General features: G+C 35.0%; 1 protein-coding gene across 4 annotated transcripts in view; it reads left to right on the top strand.

Moving 5' to 3' along the window:
- Positions 1-22,160, top strand: part of LOC140148577 (A-type potassium channel modulatory protein KCNIP1-like) — a 548,406-nt gene that overhangs the window by 323,603 nt on the left and 202,643 nt on the right. The window contains exon 1 of one of the 4 annotated variants that reach the window (XM_072170581.1): positions 5,013-5,811. The exons of the other annotated variants lie outside the window; for them this stretch is intronic. Coding sequence (XP_072026682.1) covers positions 5,562-5,811 — 250 coding nt within the window. The 5' untranslated portion in view covers positions 5,013-5,561. Of the gene's footprint in view, positions 1-5,012; positions 5,812-22,160 lie in introns of those variants that run through there. 4 annotated transcript variants of the gene reach the window in all.

Here is a 22,160-nt window from a genome sequence, read left to right as displayed (position 1 = left end):
ACATTGTCAGACAAATCGTGACTATAAGATAAAGACGTCTAATGAAAAGAATCTTCAGATTCAAGAGGAGAGAAAGGAAATCAGAGAGAAATATGGTCAAATTGTTGGAAATTTGTATGACTTGTGGAGAAAAGTAACTGGCAAAGGAGAACAAGGTAGGTGGTGATTTGTAGACAAAGCGTTGCATTTTCTTCTTCATTCAAGGTGACTGACTAGACCCTGGCTAGTTACACCATGTATACCGCTGATCTTCAAAATTGCAACTTCGTACTTGACATCTACTGTGAAGAAATCAATGATATTGTTTTGTTTTTGCCTGGCTGGGTTTTTGTCATTTTGCTTTGTTTTTGATTGATATCACAACACAATGGTAATCCTGTTATGTTTTCAGCATAGCTGCAAATTAACATTGTGTTGTTTTCATTGCATCTTTAATTAGTCTGGCTTTGCGGACAAATATATTGGAACTGTTTAATAGGAGTCAGAATCTGGTGCTTTAAAGGCATATATTGGAATGTCATCTTTCCCTGGGTAAGATCTGACACCAGGCCAGCCCATGGCCGGAGGGTAACATGAGTAGGTTTGTTTCACCTTGAAGGCAAGGATAGTCTTGCAAATATGGGCTAACTTTCCCCTAGGCCATCCAATATGCCATGAATTAGTAGGACTACAACTGGTATCTATTGGTCAGTTTATACTCCTATTTCCACATCTGTTAATTTGTATGTGTCTGACTTTGGGTCCCTGGCTTTGGGTAAAGGAATTACACAAATCTGCATTTCTTATGGGAAAGAAATCACCTCAGGCAAGATAAAACTGAATACTGGCTGATATGGTATATTTCATGTAGATAATAACTCTAATCCATGGTTTGAATTGTTTATTTTACTTGATACACCCACCAGAGTAAGAGAGATGTTATCATAGATATTGGGATATTCCAGAAATGAATGGCACCCCCTAGGAGACAAGTAAATTTTACAGACATTTTTGGAAATTCTTAGACACAAATTTGATTTAAAAAAATAAATAAAATGGGAATTCCCATTTTGAAAAAAAAAATGCTTACAAAATTAGGAATTGAGGAATAGAGAAGACAGGCAAATTTTTGTCAGAATTTGTGGGAATTCCCAAGCCTAACGATATTTCTTTTTCTTGGGAATTCCTATGTCTTGTTTAGAGTTTTGAGAATAATTACCATTTGTAGGGGAATTTCCAGGGCAAACATTGGTGACAAAATTGTTGGGAATCACATGTGTTTAGGGGGAGTGCCATTTATTTCTGGAATAGCCCATTGTGTGTGTTGATACCTCAACACCCCTCTCACTCAAATGGAAGGGGTGCATGTATAGAGTAATAATAGTGAAGATATTTTTTAGTATTGTGGTGCAATGGTTGATTTAGTATAGGCTGACAAGTGCAATGCACTTATAGCTCTGTCAAGGTTCATTTTGAAATTTGTCAGATCTGAACTACCAGAAAAAGAATTCTTACAAAAATAATCTTCAGATTCGAGAAGAGAGCAAAGAATCGATTGACTAAATTTAAATCACACATTATGTGATGGAATTCTTTGGTATTGGGCCCCTATGTATAAAATTTTCAATTTATTTTAAAACTGACTGAGGACTATGTAAAAGGAAAGGTTAGTCATGAATGTTGATGCTGATTTTACCTTTAATATTAATGGAATTTTTGAGGTTCTTCAAACTTATGTATATCTTATTGAAGAAGAATATGCTAGGTAAATCAAATCAATTGCTAGTTTCACATAAATGGATTGCTACTTTAAATCTGCAGAGCTAATGCATTTTTGCATGATCAATTGTATATCATTATATTACACTAAGGTATAGGGATTCTTATTTAGTAATTTCAAGGGTACAAAATGCTTGTCCATCACTTTGACATGTCCTCTTTACAGTTCCCTCCTGTATAAGGCACAACATCTTGCTCATTTAGTTGCTCTACAAATTATGCTCAAAAGTTCAGCCCTCTGAAAAGAGCTTCTATAGGGAAAGATTGACTCCTACTCATGTTTTACTAACCTAGAGTACCAAGTAATTTCAAACCATTTCAAGGGTATGTTTGCAAACAACATGTTTCTACTGGGTAAATGGTTGTGGGGGAATTTGAGTGAATTCAGGGTGATGCGAGGAAAATACGCGGTAATGGCCCCAGCAGAAACAGATGAAGGTGAATGCGCGGTGATGTCAGTGAATCCGTCAACCACCTATTGAGATAGTGAATACGTGGTAACATTCGCAGTAGAAACAGTTAGCATACTACAATACAGTGTGAGCATTCAGAATTTGACCTTGAAGGTCACAAAATCTATTTTCTAGACTTCTGCCCTCCCCACTAAATATGTGGGTACTGAATTGTTACCCTACATGTACATTTACAGCGCATTACATTTACAATGACCCAATGAAGGTGAGAGGATTTAAAATGTGGGTGAAGGTGATAGCGGTAATGCGAGGTGCTCAGTATAAACACACTGAAAGTCTGATTTTTTTTACAGGATATTTCATTTTGGGGTAATTATTTGTTCTCAGCCATCCATTTATTTTTCTGTTTAAATTTATGTTAATTTATTTGTAGTCCTTCATGCTGTTTTACTGTTTGGTCCTAATAAATATCAATAAATATAGGCTCTCAAGTAATTCCTTTGACAATTATAATTATTTAGTTTATATTTTTGAATAATTAAATTGCCAATCTAAGTTTCATTCACAATGGATAAGATGACATGTTGATGCATTAGCAGGGAAGTTTCCTTAAGGTCACATATTGACTCATTACTACCTGGTCTTTGTGAATTATAATTAACAATTGTAAATCAATTCCATCTTACTGACTATTTTAACCAATGATGTGCCAACCAGTCTACAGATAATGCCTGTTTTTGCAGCATATTTTATTGCTGTCAAAGCATATTGAAAGTCAATTGCAAGTAGCAAGTTGATTAAAATATTATGCTGGTTTATAGTGCTCATTCCAATGCCTAATGCCACGGCCAGATCCATGATTTGAAAATTTTCATATTACTAGCTAAGAGCCTAAAATTGCTTGTTACTGCCCAAAAATAGGCAGATGATTTTGTAACTTTTTCATATTTACCAAAGGGGTTGTTAACACCGTGGATCCACTACTGAATGTGATCTTGAACAACGAAATCAGTATTTTGTACTTAAATCAGGATTGAAATGAGGTCAAGTATGTAAATATGACTTTGACTTTTGAACTAAAAACATGCAGAATTGTAAACTTCTGGAAGTTTGCACATTTTCAGTTTTTTTCCACATTATTATTTCTACCACTCTACTACAGCTGGTTTCTATTTGATATTTTAATAAAGGCTTGTATTTAAATATTGCTTGATGTAATAAAACCTTGGGATATAATACCACTGAATTGCATCAATCAAGATAATTCATCATCACTATAATTAAATAGCTACTCTATATGCAAGTAACTTCTGAATAATAATGCCACTAAATTTATCCATTTTAACACCCAACCTGCTGAAAGATTCTACATAAATTTAGCATAGAAGCACGAGAGCTTGCATATCATCCAATGTATATATGAATTCTAGGAAAATATTATCTTGCTACCAGCAATTATTATGAAAATGAGCAAACATAATTCTAGTTTTCCATTTCTGCTCATCTTCAAGTAAATCATCATGATCACTTATTTGGCACATTAACCCCACATGTGGATGCTTCCTGTGAAAGGAGAACCTATTATAGATTCTAGGCGCAAATTAATAAACAGCGTGTATCCAGCTCGTCCATCCACACACCCACTATATACTAGCTAGCTTAAGCTGTCATTAGAGTGCAATGGAAATGGATGTTTAATTAGTTGTAAAGAAGATTTTGACACCATAACCGTTAGCATTCACCCAAACAGGGCAACCCTTCAATTAGAATTTAAATCTGCAATTGATTCCTATGCAGAGATATATGCCCGTGTTAACCCATAGTAGTGTGATGGGATGATAACATCCGTAGCGTGCAAACACAACCTATTTGTTTCAATGTAATCTTGGAGTCAGGTTATATACATCCAAACCAAGTCCACAAGCTATATTATCAGTCTTTTGGTATACAATGGGTTGTTTAGACATGAACATCGCAATGTGTATACAAATCCGGAATCTACCTACCAAGTTAATGGTACTGCAGCTATAGTGGCAACGATGATGTTTACAATGAATGGTTTATTTCCTGTTTGAGTCTTAAAGCACTATCTAAATCAAACCTGCAGAATTGTACATGCATATGCTTAAGCTTAAGCAGAGTGTTGGTATAATGATGCCCGTTTTCTAAGTATCAGCCATTTTGATGCAGATGAGAAGTCACCCTGGGATTTAACAGCTGATGTGTTTCTCTGGTGAGCTGGCTACTATATACTATATACTGGTGGTCTGCATTGAGTGCAGTTTATTTGTCGTTGCCTGGTGAACTGCACAAATTTGTGTATACTTACGCACACTGTGTATACTCGGAACTGACTCCGCTATCAATTTCTCTTTATGTGTATTGTTGAGGTAATGATACCAGATGGAGTGTATAAATCCTTTTGAGATGAGCCGTATATCTCACGGATGTCATTTGTTAAATAAATTTGACATAATAATGGTGACATGATTCAGATGGTTTACAGACACAATGTGATGTGTTGTGTCAGGATGAAACAGGGGACAGCTACTGTGATCTGTCGCAATCATTTAAGCATTCTTACCGCATGGCACTCAACTGTCAATATCTACAGATGGGTGTATGTAGTCATCTTGAGTACTGCTATCTTTACAGTCAAAATAGTTTTGACAAAGTTGTGTACACCATGCCTAGTCGGCCATCGAAAGATTTAGGCCTTGGGGGCACGATATGATCGTGAAACAATCAACCAGAGAACGACCCTAGCTGCCAAAGATAAAAATAAACAAAAGTCTGGTGCTTGCTTGCAATAAACTGTTGTCATCTCTTATAAGTCTTCCAGTGTGCTATCATCGTCATCTGTGAGTTCGTTCCAGCTTTGCATCCAACTTTTCTTCACCCATCTATTTGAGTGTTTTGAATATTACTCCTCTTCAACTTACACATACCAGGAACTAAAGCAGGCGCATCTTACACGAGCTGGGTTTCAAGGAATTGTGCATCGGAGGAAGATGACACACGTTGGATGCTGTGGCTTGTTTTGAAGAGTTGGTGTAGAGTTTCACTGTACAGGGATTTGCCCTTGTGGTGTGTATATAAATATCTGTATTACATGGAGCTTGTGGTGTAGTTGTGTGTGCTCACACTGTTGAATACAAGTATAAGTTGATTTTTATTAAACATCAAGTGGATTAATTTCACCCTATGTCAGAGGAATAAATGATAGTGGAATATAGTTTGCAGGGAAGATAAACCAAAGATATCAGCTTTCCAACGTGAAATAATAATATTTGGAATATATATCCACCCTAAGCTTTGTTTATAAGCCTGTCTGGCTCATTTACCGTAAAGTTCCTTTTGTGGAGAGTTGTAGAAAGATTGATTTCCAAAATGGCACTGTTTGCACCAAGTGGAGCAGCTAGTGCGAGTACGTCTCGACGAGGAAGTCTCTACAGTACTTTGAATTTGAAAGGCAGCCAATCTCGGCTCAGTGCTTATAGTAAGAACAGCCTGGATTTGTTGGCTGTCTCAGGGAGACTAACCTATGCAAAATTTGAGTTGGAGGATGAGAAAGATAGCGGTTCCAACACATGTATATCCTGCATTAAAAGACTGTGGAGAAGACTAACAGTAAAAATAGGTAAGAATTCTGGGATGCATGGTGGTAGGTTTTTTGTAAGTGGTTATTGGTTTCTTAATATGCCTTGATTAGAGTAGCCATTGATTTAAATTAAGGAATAAGGGGAATAGTAATCTATGGGGCATTGGGTCAGGTCAACTATACATGGACAGGTGTAGCAATGGGGAGGGGGCAGGTGCTCTGGTCTCCTGGTATGGCACAATTGCTAGTCAAATTGTGTGCTTAAATGGGGGATAAGTACATTACGTTTGCACCAGGCTCTGTTTTATATCTTTAGCTGTATATTTTAGTTACTATACTTATGCACAACTGGAAATATTTCGTGTGAATAACCAAGCTTGAACCCTTTTGCTACACTAATATAATGAATATTAGATGATTTTGAAATTCTAACATTAAATCATTTTGTCAACATTTTATAGCTCAGGTTTAATCTGTTACAAAATGGGAAGTAAGCAATTTAGAATTTATTACAAGCTGTTACAGCATAAATTGCCATGAAGTAGGTGCCATTAAAGGGCTGAGCCATTAAAGGGCTCATGTTCACTTATCCATACATGATTCATGTCTCCCATATCATCCCACTTGCATTTCATGTTGTGAACGCCCTTTACTAATGTCACACTATTTGATTGTATGGCTTAATGCTGTATTGTAATCTGTTATGTCTTTATACTGCTATCTACTGTAGATACCACTTGGTTCTTATGCAATAATGTTAGCCCTTTCTGTCATTAGTTTGCTGTGTACTATGTCATCTAGATTAAACTTCATTCACACATTATATAGCAGTTTGCCAAGTTTTGCTGTACTGTAGATGGCACCTGACCCTTATGCAGTACTGTTCGCTATCTGTGTCTCTTCATTGCTGTCTACTGTAGATAGCATCTGGTTCCTATGCAATAATGGTAGCAATTATGCTATCTTCCGTAGATTGCTATCTTCTGTAGATTGCTATCTTCTGTAGATAACGCCTGGCTGTTATGCCATAATGCTGGCCATTTGTGTCCTCAGTATGCTATCTACTGTAGATAGCACCTCATTCTGATGAAATAATATTACAAGGATGCTAGTTTTCCTGCAATTCTATATTCCCTATATATTATATCCACTGAAGATAGCACATGGTTCTGATCAGTTAATGCCCTTTGCTTGGATCCCCAGTACTATTATGACCTTTGGTAAGCGGTCAATTGCGTATGTGGATTCAGTTGTCATGCAGAACATGATTTTCATACGAGTGTGCAAGTCGCAAGTTCACTCGTTCATCAGGACAATGGCTTAACAACATCATCCACATAGTATCAAGTGCATGCACTATCTACTGTAAATAAAGTGCAAGGTTTTATGAGGTAATGTTAACCTGCTGTGTCCGCAGTATGTCCTGTCATCAATAATAATCAACATTCCTAATGTTGAAGACATATTACTTCAAACTCTTATGATTTCTTCATTCTATGAAGCATAAGTTAACATCTTTGAGGTCAGTAACACCAGGAAATGTAAATACCACATTGCTGATGAGTAATCATTTATGTAAGCTTCACAAGATCTTTGTCTTTCTATGTTTTTATAAGGTACATGTAGATGCTGTATAAACTACCTACTTTGCAGAATATTTAAAGCATTGAAAATTTCACCATCAAGTCAGGTGATGTCTTGAATTATGAACGTGTCAATACACAAAATTGTTGTAGGTACTTGTTAGCAATGTATATCAGAGGATTGGATTTCAGTAGCAACTCATGAAGCAAAACAAAAACATGGGAAATGTCAGCACAAAACCACCAGCTGTTACTTTGTATGCACTATAGATAGGAAGACATTCTCATTGTGACTGTGATGTGGGCGGATTGCCCATCAATAGATTGATAAGCATGCAAAGTTTATTATGATTGTATATAATAGCAAATCATGCATTGATGTATCCTTGATGCAATACCCAAGGCTGGCTGCATGTAATTAACATGGAGGTAATGAGAGTTCTAGAAATCATGACTTCTCTCTAGTCCAAGGGTCGCTAGTCTGAAGGTTCTCTAGTCCAAAGGGTCGCTAGTCCGAAAACTATCTTCTGTAGACTGCTATCTTCTGTAGATTGCTATCTTCTGTAGATTGCTATCTTCTGTAGATTGCTATCTTCTGTAGATAACACCTGGCTGTTATGCCATAATGCTGGCCATTTGTGTCCTCAGTATGATATCTCTGTAGATAGCACCTCATTCTGATGAAATAATATTACAAGGATGCTAGTTTTCCTACAATTCCATGCATTTTTCTGCAATTATTTTGTTATTTGCATGTAAAACCAACATCAGTACACCTGGCAGCTGATTCATTAGTAATAGTACCAGCATTCAGTGGCTTTAAGTCTGCAATAAGTTGATTCTGATATACAGTGATATTAGACCTCTACAATTAGACCTCTAACATCTGCAATATGCTATCAACTATCGATAACACCTTATTATGATATCTGTGTCTACAATATACTATCTACTGAAGATAGCACCAATATTAGAAAACATGTATACAGCAATGTTCGCCATGTCTCCAATATAAGCTATCTACTGTAGATAGCACCAACATTAGAAAGTAATTTCTATGCAGCAATGTTAGCTTGCTGTGTCTCCAGTAATATTACAAGGATGCTAGTTTTCCTGCAATTCCATGCATTTCTCTGCAATTATTTTTTTATTTGCATGTAAAACCAACATCAGTACACCTGGCAGCTGATTCATTAGTACCAGCATTCAGTGGCTTTAAGTCTGCAATAAGTTGATTCTGATATACAGTGATATTAGACCTCTACAATTAGACCTCTACCATCTGCAATATGCTATCAACTATCGATAACACCTTATTATGATATCTGTGTCTACAATATACTATCTACTGAAGAAAGCACCAATATTAGAAAACACTTATACAGCAATGTTAGTGTGCCATGTCTCCAATGTAATATAAGCTATCTACTGTAGATAGGACCAACATTAGAAAGTAATTTACGTTATGTAGCAATGTTAGCCTGCCATATCTCTAATATAATCTATCTACTGTAGATAGCACCAACATTAACTTATGCAGCAATGTAAGTTTTGCTGTGTTGCCAGTATAAGCTATCTACAGTAGATAGCACCTGCTTTTGATGTGAGTTACATTGCCACTTTGTATTTCTACTGCAGATGGTTTATTTCCAGTGTTCGAAATTTTGGTTGTCCGTTCGCCCGGGACAACCAAAACATGCACCGGACAACCAAAAATAATGCTCTAGTTGTCCGGCGGACAACCAAAGATCTACAGCCAAAAGTCACTTTTTCAGCATGTTAGTTTGCTCAAACCTGGCACAACTAATGAATTGTTAAATATTTAAGAGTATTATTGTTTATAAATTGACTACACTCACTCCACTTTTGGGTCACATTTAGTTGTTTCAGATTGTGGCAGCTTACGGACAACCAAAAACTTTGGAGGACAACCAGAAATTACAACCTGGTTGTCCATGGGACAACCCCTTTTATTTTCTTAATTCGGACACTGTTTATTTCAGAGCTGCATGGCAAACTATATTCCCTATATATTATATCCACTGAAGATAGCACATGGTTCTGATCAGTTAATGCCCTTTGCTTGGATCCCCAGTACTATTATGACCTTTGGTAAGCGGTCAATTGCGTATGTGGATTCAGTTGTCATGCGCAGAACATGATTTTCATACGAGTGTGCAAGTCGCAAGTTCACTCGTTCATCAGGACAATGGCTTAACAACATCATCCACATAGTATCAAGTGCATGCACTATCTACTGTAAATAAAGTGCAAGGTTTTATGAGGTAATGTTAACCTGCTGTGTCCGCAGTATGTCCTGTCATCAATAATAATCAACATTCCTAATGTTGAAGACATATTACTTCAAACTCTTATGATTTCTTCATTCTATGAAGCATAAGTTAACATCTTTGAGGTCAGTTACACCAGGAAATGTAAATACCACATTGCTGATGAGTAATCATTTATGTAAGCTTCACAAGATCTTTGTCTTTCTATGTTTTTATAAGGTACATGTAGATGCTGTATAAACTACCTACTTTGCAGAATATTTAAAGCATTGAAAATTTCACCATCAAGTCAGGTGATGTCTTGAATTATGAACGTGTCAATACACAAAATTGTTGTAGGTACTTGTTAGCAATGTATATCAGAGGATTGGATTTCAGTAGCAACTCATGAAGCAAAACAAAAACATGGGAAATGTCAGCACAAAACCACCAGCTGTTACTTTGTATGCACTATAGATAGGAAGACATTCTCATTGTGACTGTGATGTGGGCGGTTGCCCATCAATAGATTGATAAGCATGCAAAGTTTATTATGATTGTATATAATAGCAAATCATGCATTGATGTATCCTTGATGCAATACCCAAGGCTGGCTGCATGTAATTAACATGGAGGTAATGAGAGTTCTAGAAATCATGACTTCTCTCTAGTCCGAAGGGTCGCTAGTCTGAAGGTTCTCTAGTCCAAAGGGTCGCTAGTCCGAAAACTATCTTCTGTAGACTGCTATCTTCTGTAGATTGCTATCTTCTGTAGATTGCTATCTTCTGTAGATTGCTATCTTCTGTAGATAACACCTGGCTGTTATGCCATAATGCTGGCCATTTGTGTCCTCAGTATGATATCTCTGTAGATAGCACCTCATTCTGATGAAATAATATTACAAGGATGCTAGTTTTCCTACAATTCCATGCATTTTTCTGCAATTATTTTGTTATTTGCATGTAAAAACCAACATCAGTACACCTGGCAGCTGATTCATTAGTAATAGTACCAGCATTCAGTGGCTTTAAGTCTGCAATAAGTTGATTCTGATATACAGTGATATTAGACCTCTACAATTAGACCTCTAACATCTGCAATATGCTATCAACTATCGATAACACCTTATTATGATATCTGTGTCTACAATATGCTGTCTACTGAAGATAGCACCAATATTAGAAAACATGTATACAGCAATGTTCGCCATGTCTCCAATATAAGCTATCTACTGTAGATAGCACCAACATTAGAAAGTAATTTCTATGCAGCAATGTTAGCTTGCTGTGTCTCCAGTATAAGCTATCTACTGTAGATAGCACCAACATTATGAAATAATGTACTTATACAGCAATACAGCAATGATAGCTAGCCATGTCTCTAATATAAGCTATCTACTGTAGATAGCACCAACATTAAAAAGTAATTTACTTATGCAGCAATTTTAGTTTTGCTGTGTTGCCAATATAAGCTATCTACTGTAGATAGCACCTGCTTTTGATGTGATTTACATTGCCACTGTGTATTTCTACTGCAGATGGTTTATTTTAGAGCTGCATGGTAACTATATTCCCTATATATTCTATCTACTGAAGATAGCACATGGTTCTGATCAGTTAATGCCCTTTGCTTGGATCCCCAGTACTATTATGACCTTTGGTAAGCGGTCAATTGCGTATGTGGATTCAGTTGTAATGCGCAGAACATGATTTTCATACGAGTGTGCAAGTCGCAAGTTCACTCGTTCATCAGGACAATGGCTTAACAACATCATCCACATAGTATCAAATGCATGCACTAATCTACTGTAAATAAAGTGCAAGGTTTTATGAGGTAATGTTAACCTGCTGTGTCCGCAGTATGTCCTGCCATCAATAATAATCAACATTCCTTATGTTGAAGACATATTACTTCAAACTCTTATGATTTCTTCATTCTATGAAGCATAAGTTAACATCTTTGAGGTCAGTAACACCAGGAAATGTAAATACCACATTTCTGATGAGCAGCGTTGCCAAACCCGCGATTTGGTAGCCCAATTGGGCGACTTTTGAAGATTTTTCCCTCGACTTTTGACAATTTCCTGTCCCATAGAAACCAATGGTTAAGAAAAAATTTGGGCAACTTTTCAACATTTGCTCCCGGACTTCCGATAGTTTCCTGCCCCATAGAAACCAATGGTAAAGAGAAAAATTGGGTGACTTTTTGAAATCTTTTGGCAACCCTGCTGATGAGTAATCGTTTATGTAAGCTTCACAAGATCTTTGTATTTCTATGTTTTTATAAGGTACATGTGGATGCTGTATAAACTACCTACTTTGCGATTTGCAGAATATTTAAAGCATCAAAAATTTCACCATCAAGTCAGGTGATGTCTTGAATTATGAACGTGTCAATACACAAAATTGTTGTAGGTACTTGTTAGCAATGTATATCAGAGGATTGGATTTCAGCAGCAACTCATGAAGCAAAACAAAAACATGGGAAATGTCAGCACAAAACCACCAGCTGTTACTTTGTATGCACTATAGATAGGAAGACATTCTCATTGTGACTGTGATGTGGACGGATTGCCCATCAATAGATTGATATACATGCAAAGTTTATTATGATTGTATATAATAGCAAATCATGCATTGATGTATCCTTGATGCAATACCCAAGGCCGGCTGCATGCAATTAACCATGGAGGTAATGAGAGTTCTAGAAATCGTGACATCTCTCTAGTCCGAAGGGTTGCTAGTCCGAAAACCAAATTAAGTACGCTAATCCGAAGGTTCTCTAGTCCGAATATAGAATAAGGGTTAGGGTTAAGTATTAGAGATAGGGTTTAGTGTTAGGGTTAACAAGCCTTATTCTATATTTGGACTAGAGAACCTTACCTATTATTCGGAATAGTAAACCTTAATTGTACTAGAGAACCCAATATTCGGACAAGCAAACCTTTTTCAGAATTCGGACTAGCGAATGGTAAATTATGTGTTGGGACTAGCAAACCTTTGGACTAAGGAACCTTCGGACTAGAGAGTTGTCACCGTAGAAATTAACCCGATATATATGTGATGCATGAAAGGCATCATTTCTTGACCACCTAACAAAGTATATTGTTTATGTTAAGGAAATTACACTACAAATTTGAGTAAGAGAATTCTCAGAAACTACCAGATTATCCTACTTTTATTTTTAGTTCAAAATTTCACCAGAAGTGGACTTCAAAGCGCAAGAATCGCCTGAGTCAGGGTCTGAACTTCTACTATGTGCATTACTTATCATCATGCAAAAAAACACATGACCCCATCACCCACAATCACTGGGTGCCCTGATTTATTCATATGGCATGCAGCCCTGTTAACAAACTTTATAAAACTATGTGGTCTAATCATAAATAATATTATGACCTGCAGCCTCGGAATACTTGCAAGAACTCATCACATTTCACATACCAAAGTATGCCACTCATTCATCACTTGACACAACACTTCTCTTTGTTCCCAAAACCAGAACTCTTACCGGTGATAGAGCGTTTCAAATCGCTGGTCCTCATCTATGGAATTCTCTTCTAATCAGGCAGGCCAAAACATTGAACATCTTCAAAACCAATTAAAAAACACTCAATTTTTTGTATAATATTTTTTCATACTGGGTAAATGTTATGTTGAATGCCATTGTATTATTATTGTTATATGTCTTCTTTTTGTATTGTATTGTATTGTATTGTATTGTATTGTATTGTATTGTATTGTATATATAAAACTTCTGTTTTAAGTTTTAAATTTAATCTTATACTTCAACTAGCTACAGGCCATGTGCTGTAGGCATAAATAACAATTAAATGCTTCTCCATATGATTACCATAATATATTACAGAACATCACAGGGAACCAGTATAATTTCGTGATCCACAGCCTCATCCCCCCACTTTTCTCAAAAAAAGTTGAGATTTTTATATCACTGGACACCTCTGGCTACATAATGTTTATGTACAAAATATTTCTTGCAGATTAATTCGTTTTGCAAAGATATCGTGAAATTTGAATTTCGTTCTGGTGCACCAGAACGAAATTACAACGCATTGTCTATGGAGCAGTGTAATACACATAATCATGCATAACTCGCATAACGCAAAATCGGAATCAACTGAAATTTTGGGAATAGGCTTTTTCGTGGATATTTACTGAAAAATGTCATAAAAAGATGATGCTAGGATCACGAAACACTCCTTTAAAAAGAAACTTTGTGATCTATGCATAAATATATAATGACCGGGCCCCAGTATAATACATAAAATCATAGATCACAAGAAACTGTGATGAAAGGTCAATTTTAATTAAAAATTAATCCTGGGTCTTGGCTCACCTCTGTTGAGCTAAATATACATGTTACATACAAAATGCCTGTACTATTAAACAGCTGTTTAGTAGTAGTACAATATATGATGATCCAGGGTACATGTAATACAGGTGATAATGGGTAAGCTTTATTGAAACAGATGGGAATAGAGATGCTGTATATAATTAATTTTGATTTAATTGTCGATAAAGTTGTGTGATCAGAAATAAATGTTAGTTTTCTCCCATTGTTTCAAAATTGCATCAGGACAACTGTTATCCAACATTTGGTTTCCATTGAAATATGTGACCAGCTCCAACAAAACCCGGAACAAGTCGCCAGACATGTTTTTGAGTTATAGGCCTTTAAAGATGACATTCCCATAAAAAATAAAACTTTTGGAATTCTTAATTTCATGGTATTTGATTGTGGGACTAAGTGGACTTTCAAATTCTTGAAAGTGCTTCTTAAAAAGCGGTTTTTTTAATCAATGAATAACAGTTGAATTGTGATAATCCATATTTAATCCTATGTAAGGAAGGAAACTAAATGGTTCATTACTCAGAATAGCAATTTGCTAAAAATATAAAGGTATCATTTACAAAATTGCACATATCTTGAAAAGTATTGATACTATTTATATAATTTTGGTATCATTTTAAAGCTTATTGTCTAGTGCTTACATTTTTATTCAAATCATGAAATGTCAAACATGCAACTTGTTCCTGGTTTTGTCAGAGTGTGTCACATATATGCATGTGACTGTTTACGAGTAACACCAGTAGTTTTATTTGCTAATAATGCCTCATTTTCATGAACATCTACCAATTTCAGATCATCCCAATTTAATTAAATTTGAGATAAAATCAATCATCTAAGCTTACTATTTTTATGGAATTGATGCAGTTGTTTTGCATGCATCAGACTTTGTTATCCCAGATTTTTTGTTCGGCTGTCTTCATATATTAAACTTGTCATAGCCCTAGTCTTATCAAAACATGGAAGAGGGTTATTCCATGGCAGCAATTGTCAGCCGACCTTAGTGGTATTAAAAGTACAGAAGATGCTCTGGTACTGATATTTTGAGCTAAGTTTGCTGAAAGTATTATGTCAACACAGTTCATAGGTCAAAGAGACAGTCACAAACTCAATGATTCTTGTACATTCCTTCAAAGGAATGTGTAGAAATTGCTGTTACAGCCCCGGGGTTACAGTCCATACTTTTTCATACTTCTTTAATATTTGTAGTAAGTTGTAGTCTGTATATTTTTGTCTATTTATTGATTTCTTTTTGGCCTGTTTAGTATACTTATGTGGTAATTTACCTGATAAATAAGCTGTGAATAGTGTTTCATTTTGAAATCTGAAAGCTCAGTATTTTACTGGGTTTTTTTTCAATTTAAAATAATTCAAGATCAAGCTAGAAGAATTTAGAAAGGGTAATGTTCAAGAAGACATTAATGACATTACACATACCGGTACTTACAAAATACAGTTCCTGAGCTGTTTTATAGGGAAAAGTTTGAATTTTATGGTTAAACAAATCAACTCCTGCCTGTATATGCAATGTGATCAAATCACTGAGCGATGAGACAACATATTTTTAACAGTAAAACCTTCAGCCCGAGCACTGCACATTTAATGTTAAAATTGTGCCTGATGAACCATAACAGAGTGATATTGCACAGCACTCTTCTCCATCTAAGTTTCAATTTTGATATATTTCCACCACAACATCTCGAGGGATAGTACCAAGAGAAAACAATATTGATTAATTCTAGGAGCTCCAGGCATCACTTCCACCTAATCGCAGTAATCCTCACCTTTTGCACATCAATTACAAATCATGAGCTCGTTAATGTATAATTGCTACTAATCAGTGTCAGTCAGGAACACTTTAGCATTATAATTAGGAGAGCAGTGGATATTAGCTGGTAACCATTAATATTTATTACTCAAAGTAATGTCATATTTTCATGTTTTTCTATGTCTGGGATACCGTATGGGAGTAGTTCAGGCAAACATCCCTGTGTTTCAGACCTTCCACTCTGGGTGAACTAATATTATTTCTGTCTGATTGGGATCAGTTATACAGACTGGGAGTATTATGAAAAATAGTGAGTTCACAAGATGTGAGTTATCAACTTGTAAAAAGTGACCTATTCTTTTGCTTTGTGCAAATATGAGTAGTACTTGTGCTGTTGATAATGACATTGGTATTGTGTATTCATCAATTACTTATATTTTATTGAAAGACAAAGACCTAGCCATAATCTCACTTAAAACTGATAAACATTATAATCCATTGGTAATCATCATCTCAATACTGAACTCACCGTTTTTAACTCATAGCTTGTAAGTCTCTATGTAGAGAGTATCCCCTGAAGCAGAGATTCCAGTACTGCAAAGTACACATAGTGAGTAGGGATAGAAATAACCCTATAGACCTGAAATAACCAAAGCCTAGAGGATATAGGAGATACATGGGGTTACAACATGTCCCAGAAAAACTGTCATCAATCAATTAGGGACTATAGTGGATCACTTACATGAAATTGTCAGCACTTAACGTTTGATGTATCTCAGAATTACATGTGAAGCAAGGGAACTAGTAGTTGTCTGGGTATTTACTTAGTAAAACCCATGATGATAAGTTGCATTGCTATCTACTGAAGACAACACAGTGTATTGATAAATTGATATATCAAAATAGTGCATTTGGTGTTTATTGCAGTTGCAGTACTATCTACCGAAGATAGCACAATGTATTAAAGTGATTTAACAAAATAGTGCATTTGATGTTTATTGCATTTACATTGCTGTCTACTGAAGACAGCACAGTGTATACATAAAAAAAAGTGCATTTGATGTTTGTTGCAGTTGCAGTACTATCTACCGAAGATAGCAACATGTATTAAAGTGATATAACAAAGTAGTGCCTTTCATGTTTAGGTCTTTTTGAGAAAAAAATGTATATCTTCAATATGAAAGGTCAAATGTTTCAAATGATGGTCGTCTTATCCTCCCAGCTACATACACTTTAAGAATATGTCATTAGATTTATAAAATTTACTTCGAGGACTGTTATATCAAAAATGTGAAAAATATAAAATTTTAATAATCTGTCATAAAATTTGTATTATATCGTGAATTTCAAACAATGAAAATTATTTGATATCAGAAAGACATTCTTCATATTCAGAATGCAATTCGATATGTCTGATGTGCTCTCATGTCCCACAAAAAAATACCGGTACTGTCAAAACGCTCATTCCAGATCCCTTAAAGGTGCCCATGTTTAATTATTTATATTTTTCATCTTGTTTTCGTATTTATTTACTTTTACTGTAACATGTGAGCAGTAATGCAATTTGCAATCTTCAGTAGATGGCATGTGGTATTTATAATTATTTGCCAATAATTTACAATATACTTTGTTTGACTTAAAACTAATCATAGTATTTTTCTCTCTTTGTTTTGTTTCATATCCTGTGTCCTTCATCTTGTTGGAATATCTCCATGACAACAGGTAAGAGAATTGTAGTGATCTTAGAATATTTTCGTAATCATAACCACTCAGGTGTCAATACCGTTATTTTATAAGCCAGAGCAGGATCTCCCAATGTGAGATTAGGGTTCAGTTGCAATGGTTATGGTGTATTTCAAAGTACATGCATGTGGTGTCATCAAGCAAGTTATTTGCCAGATATTTAGATAGCAGTGGAAGCAGCACACTCTTTTAATTCAGTATCGAAGTTACGTAATGTTACTATATCACACTTTAAGTACATATCATTAGATTTAGAAAGTTAACTTCGAGGACTGTTAAATGTCAATAATATCAGGTTTTAATATTTTGCCATAAAATTTGTATTATATCGCAAATTAAAAAAAAAAAATCAAAATTATTTGATATCAGAAGGACATTCCTCATATTCATAATGCAATTTGATGTGTCTGGTGTGCTCTCAGGTCCCACAAAAAATACTGTGCAAACGTTGCTATCTGATCCCTTAGAGTGATATAACAAAACAGTCCATTTTGTGTTTATTGCATTTACGTTACTGTCTACTGAAGACAACACGGTGTATTAAAGTGATACATCAAAATAGTGCATTTGATGTTTGTTGCATTTCTAGTGCTATCTACCAAAAGATAGCAAAATGTATTAATGATAATACAAAATAGTGCATTTGGTGTTTATTGCAGTTGCAATGTTATCTACTAAAGATAGCAAAATGTATTAAAATGAGTACATTGGGTGTTTATTGTAGTTCCATTGCTATCTACTGAAGACAGCTAAATGTATTAAATGATGTGATTAAAGGATATCAGAGTACATTGGGTGCTTATTGCAATTGCATTGTTAGCTACTGAAGATAGCAAAATGTATTAATTTTATGATATATTAAATAGTACATTGTGTGTTTATTGCAGTTCCAGTGCTCTCTACTGAAGACAGCAAAATGTTTTAAAATGATATATCAAAATAGTGCATTTGTTGCTTATTACAGCTGCAGCAAAATGCATTAAAATATATATCAAAAGATTGCATTTTGGGTATTTATTGCAGTTCCAGTGCTATCTACTGAAGATAGCAAACTGCATAAAAATGACAACATTGTTATCTACTGAAGATAGCAAACTGCATTAAATGACAAAAAAGAGTGCATAATTGGACATTGCAGTTACATTGTTATCTACTGAAGATAGCAAAATGCATTAAATGATATATCAAAAGAGTGCATTTGGTGTTTATTGCCACTACCAAAGATAGCAAAATGTATTAAAGTGATACAACAAAATAGTGCATTTGGTATTTATTGCATTTACATTGCTGTCTACTGAAGACAGCACAATGTATTAAAGTGATACATCAAAATAGTGCATTTGGTGTTTACTGCAGTTGCATTGCTATCTACTCAAGATAGCACATGTATTAAAATGATATATCAGTATAGTGCATTGGGTGCTTATTGCAGTTGCATTGTTATTTACTGAAGACTGCAAAATGCATTCAAAATAGTGCATTTGGTATATCATGCAACTGTTTTTCCAAATGCATTTGGTATTTATTGCATTTACCTTGCTATCTATCGAAATAGCAAAATGTATTAAAGTGATACAACAAAATAGTGCATTTGGTATTTATTGCAGTTGCATTGCTATCTACTCAAGATAGCACATGTATTAAAATGAAATTAAAATGTTATTTACTGAAGACTGCAAAATGCTTTCAAAATAGTGCATTTGGTGTATCATGCAACTGCCTTTCCAAGTGCATTTGTTGTTTATTGCATTTACCTTGCTATCTACTGTAGACAACGCAATGTATTTAAATGTCAAAATCATATTTGAAAACAATTCTGAGAATTCATTTGGAAATTTTGCTCAGATTGTTTTTAATGTCTATGCATAAAATGAAATGTAAAATATTATTATTAAGTAGCACCACAGTTAGGCTTCAATAGTAGGATAGCAAATGGAGGCTGACATTGTGTGTATGCTTTGTATACATCAGACAAGATCAACTATGTAAAACCCCAAGGGACTCTAACCTGTGCGTAACCAATCTGTGTGTAGTTAAGTGACGTCAAATGTGGCCTAAAATATCATCAACTTTTGACTTCTTCCCTGGATGTCAGGGCTGTTAATCATTATTTATTCTGAGTATATGAAGTAACAGGATATTTTTAATTGCATATTAAAGCAAGTAATGCATAGTTCTTTTATTTCATTGACTTTTTGTGATATGTTTTATTTTATAATTAATAATTTCTTTCAAAACTTTTGCACTTTTTTTTTTAATGTATGCCCTGCTTTAATGAACTAAAAATACCCTGCAAAAATTGGAAGCTTGAGGTGCTGTATTTGTGACAAAATCTTAGAATTTCAATAAATTTCTGAGATTCCAAGATCTGATTAGAATGTGATTGTTATCAAAACTTGCACATAGGTGTAATCTGCTGTTGTATAGCTCAGTGTGAAATCTCTTCTAAAAGGCATGAAATCAATTTGCCTGCCAAATAAAGTTGCTTCACAAAGATTTTATCTATTTATAGTGAAATTAAGCACTACTCCTGCTTCCAAAATAATCCCCAGCAATAATTTGTTGAAATTAAAAAAAGTCTTTTTACTGAACATTCTCTTGGTCGGGCTGACGTCACAAAGGGGAAATAGCCTTGTAAAACCAGTGTGTGCATGTGCAGATCCCCTTTCTCGAGCTGGTTGCTATGCGCGCGCTTGTGCAAAGGGGACGAAGGGGACAATGTTCCCGGATGTCCGACCGAGTGAATAGCCCAATCCTTTGTCGGGAGTAACTGACGGTTTAAAGCATAGACCCTGGAATGGTTAAAGTCAAATTTTCATAATATTATTTGGGAATTTTTTGAGGAAAGGGGCAAACACATGGAATTTTGCACATTTTCTCACAATTACAGTCACAAAATTCATAGACTTGACACAAGTTTAAGCATTCAGAATCTGTTGAGTATAGGCTAAGATATTACTCTTACTATTTAGAATAGAAAATGTGTTTGTTAAATATTATAGTGCATAAACTTGATATACAGCCTGTCTCAAAAATAATTGTGCAAGTAAAAAGCACCCTCTATGGCAATTAGAAAATACCGTTGTGACATGATGCTTACATTAACGTCAAGGGCGTAGTCTTAGCTCTCAAATGCTGTTTGTTCTTCATAGCTTTAGAACCAAGTATGCTATAGGTGTTTTCAGTATTATGATAGTCTAATGTTTGTATATGGTAATAATTATAGTAACTAAATTTTCAAAAATGCCTCCTTTGGTCTCCATAGAACAGACTGTGTCATATAACTTTAGGCTTGCATAAAAAAAAACACCCTAAAATGCATTTTTTTGCCATTTTTTTCCAAAGATTACCCAAATATTAAAATATGGCTTTTATTAGCAGTTACTTCCAACTAAAGAATAAGGAGTATAAAGGCAACACAAGATAATATTGGTTTCAGACCCCTAAAAATAGTAATGTATTTTTGTGTAGTTGGGTGCACAAGTGAACTTGAGGGAAATTGAAATATAAGAATAAGTTATCTAATAAGATATTGAAATAAGATGGATGGTTGGTGTTGTTATCCTGTAAGGGATGAGTCTAGGATCTGTCATGATCAATTATGAGGTTTATGTCTAAAGGGCTATAAGAAAAAACATTGCAGTCAAGTGTGTCAAGATATTCCACAAAATTGATAATTTACATAATGGGTCCATTTGATTATATAATATTGTACATGTTTTATTAGTAACTCTTGTAAATGTTATTAGCAATCCCTCCCTGAGCTCGTGCGTGTTTGTTGAAATATTTTGTAACAGAGGTGTGCATTTTGCACCCATTTCTAAGGGTAACTGGCCAAAAAATTGGACATTGGACACCCAAACAAAAAGCCTGATTTTTACCCAATTTTCAAATATTTTTTGTGAAGTTGATCAAAATTTTAAAAAAAAATTGTTCCTGGATATTTTTATCTAGTTTTTAAAAATTAATAAACGAAAAAAATTTGGCCCAAGAATTTTTTTGTTACCTTGACCAAAAAATGATTTTTTTGGTTGGAATTTTCTCCAAAAATGAGCATTTTGGCCCGAATTTTCGTAATTTTGGGTTTTGACTGGGGTGGGGCAACAGGGGGGATAAGAGTTCTGACTGGGTGGGGCAAATGCTTTGCCAATCTAAATATGTATTGTTTTAAATACTTTAGACCAATAATTTAGCAGTTAAAGTTTCCATAATTCCAGGGTTAAGACTAACACAGAACTCATACAGTATTATATGGATATTTTGGATTTTAGGATGGCTGCTGAATAATAGGGTCATGTTCATGCACAAAATGTTTAGTGCAAGAGATTCTCAATCTGTGGCTCATGTACTAGCATTATGGGCAACAAAAATCATGATTATTTCTCTTCTTTTGAATGTTGAAATATCCTGGTCCACCTCACTGTGGGTCCACCTGTTTAGAAATGAACACTCAATTGCCAGACAGGGCCTGACCAGATTTCTACTCTATGGTGTGATATAATTATCTAAATTGATAGTATAAGGGCTTGTATTACACTTTGTGATCTTATATTAATTTATCAATGTTTTCTTGTGAATGCGTAACTTTAACGCAGGCTATAATAATTAATAGCGTGATAGAGAACTTCATACTGTTATCATTAGCTTACTTTGTTA

This window comes from Amphiura filiformis, chromosome 3, assembly GCF_039555335.1.
Source record: "Amphiura filiformis chromosome 3, Afil_fr2py, whole genome shotgun sequence".
Taxonomy (NCBI): domain Eukaryota; kingdom Metazoa; phylum Echinodermata; class Ophiuroidea; order Amphilepidida; family Amphiuridae; genus Amphiura; species Amphiura filiformis.
Note: the sequence above shows the minus strand (reverse complement) of the source record. Positions and strands in the feature narration are given on the sequence as shown.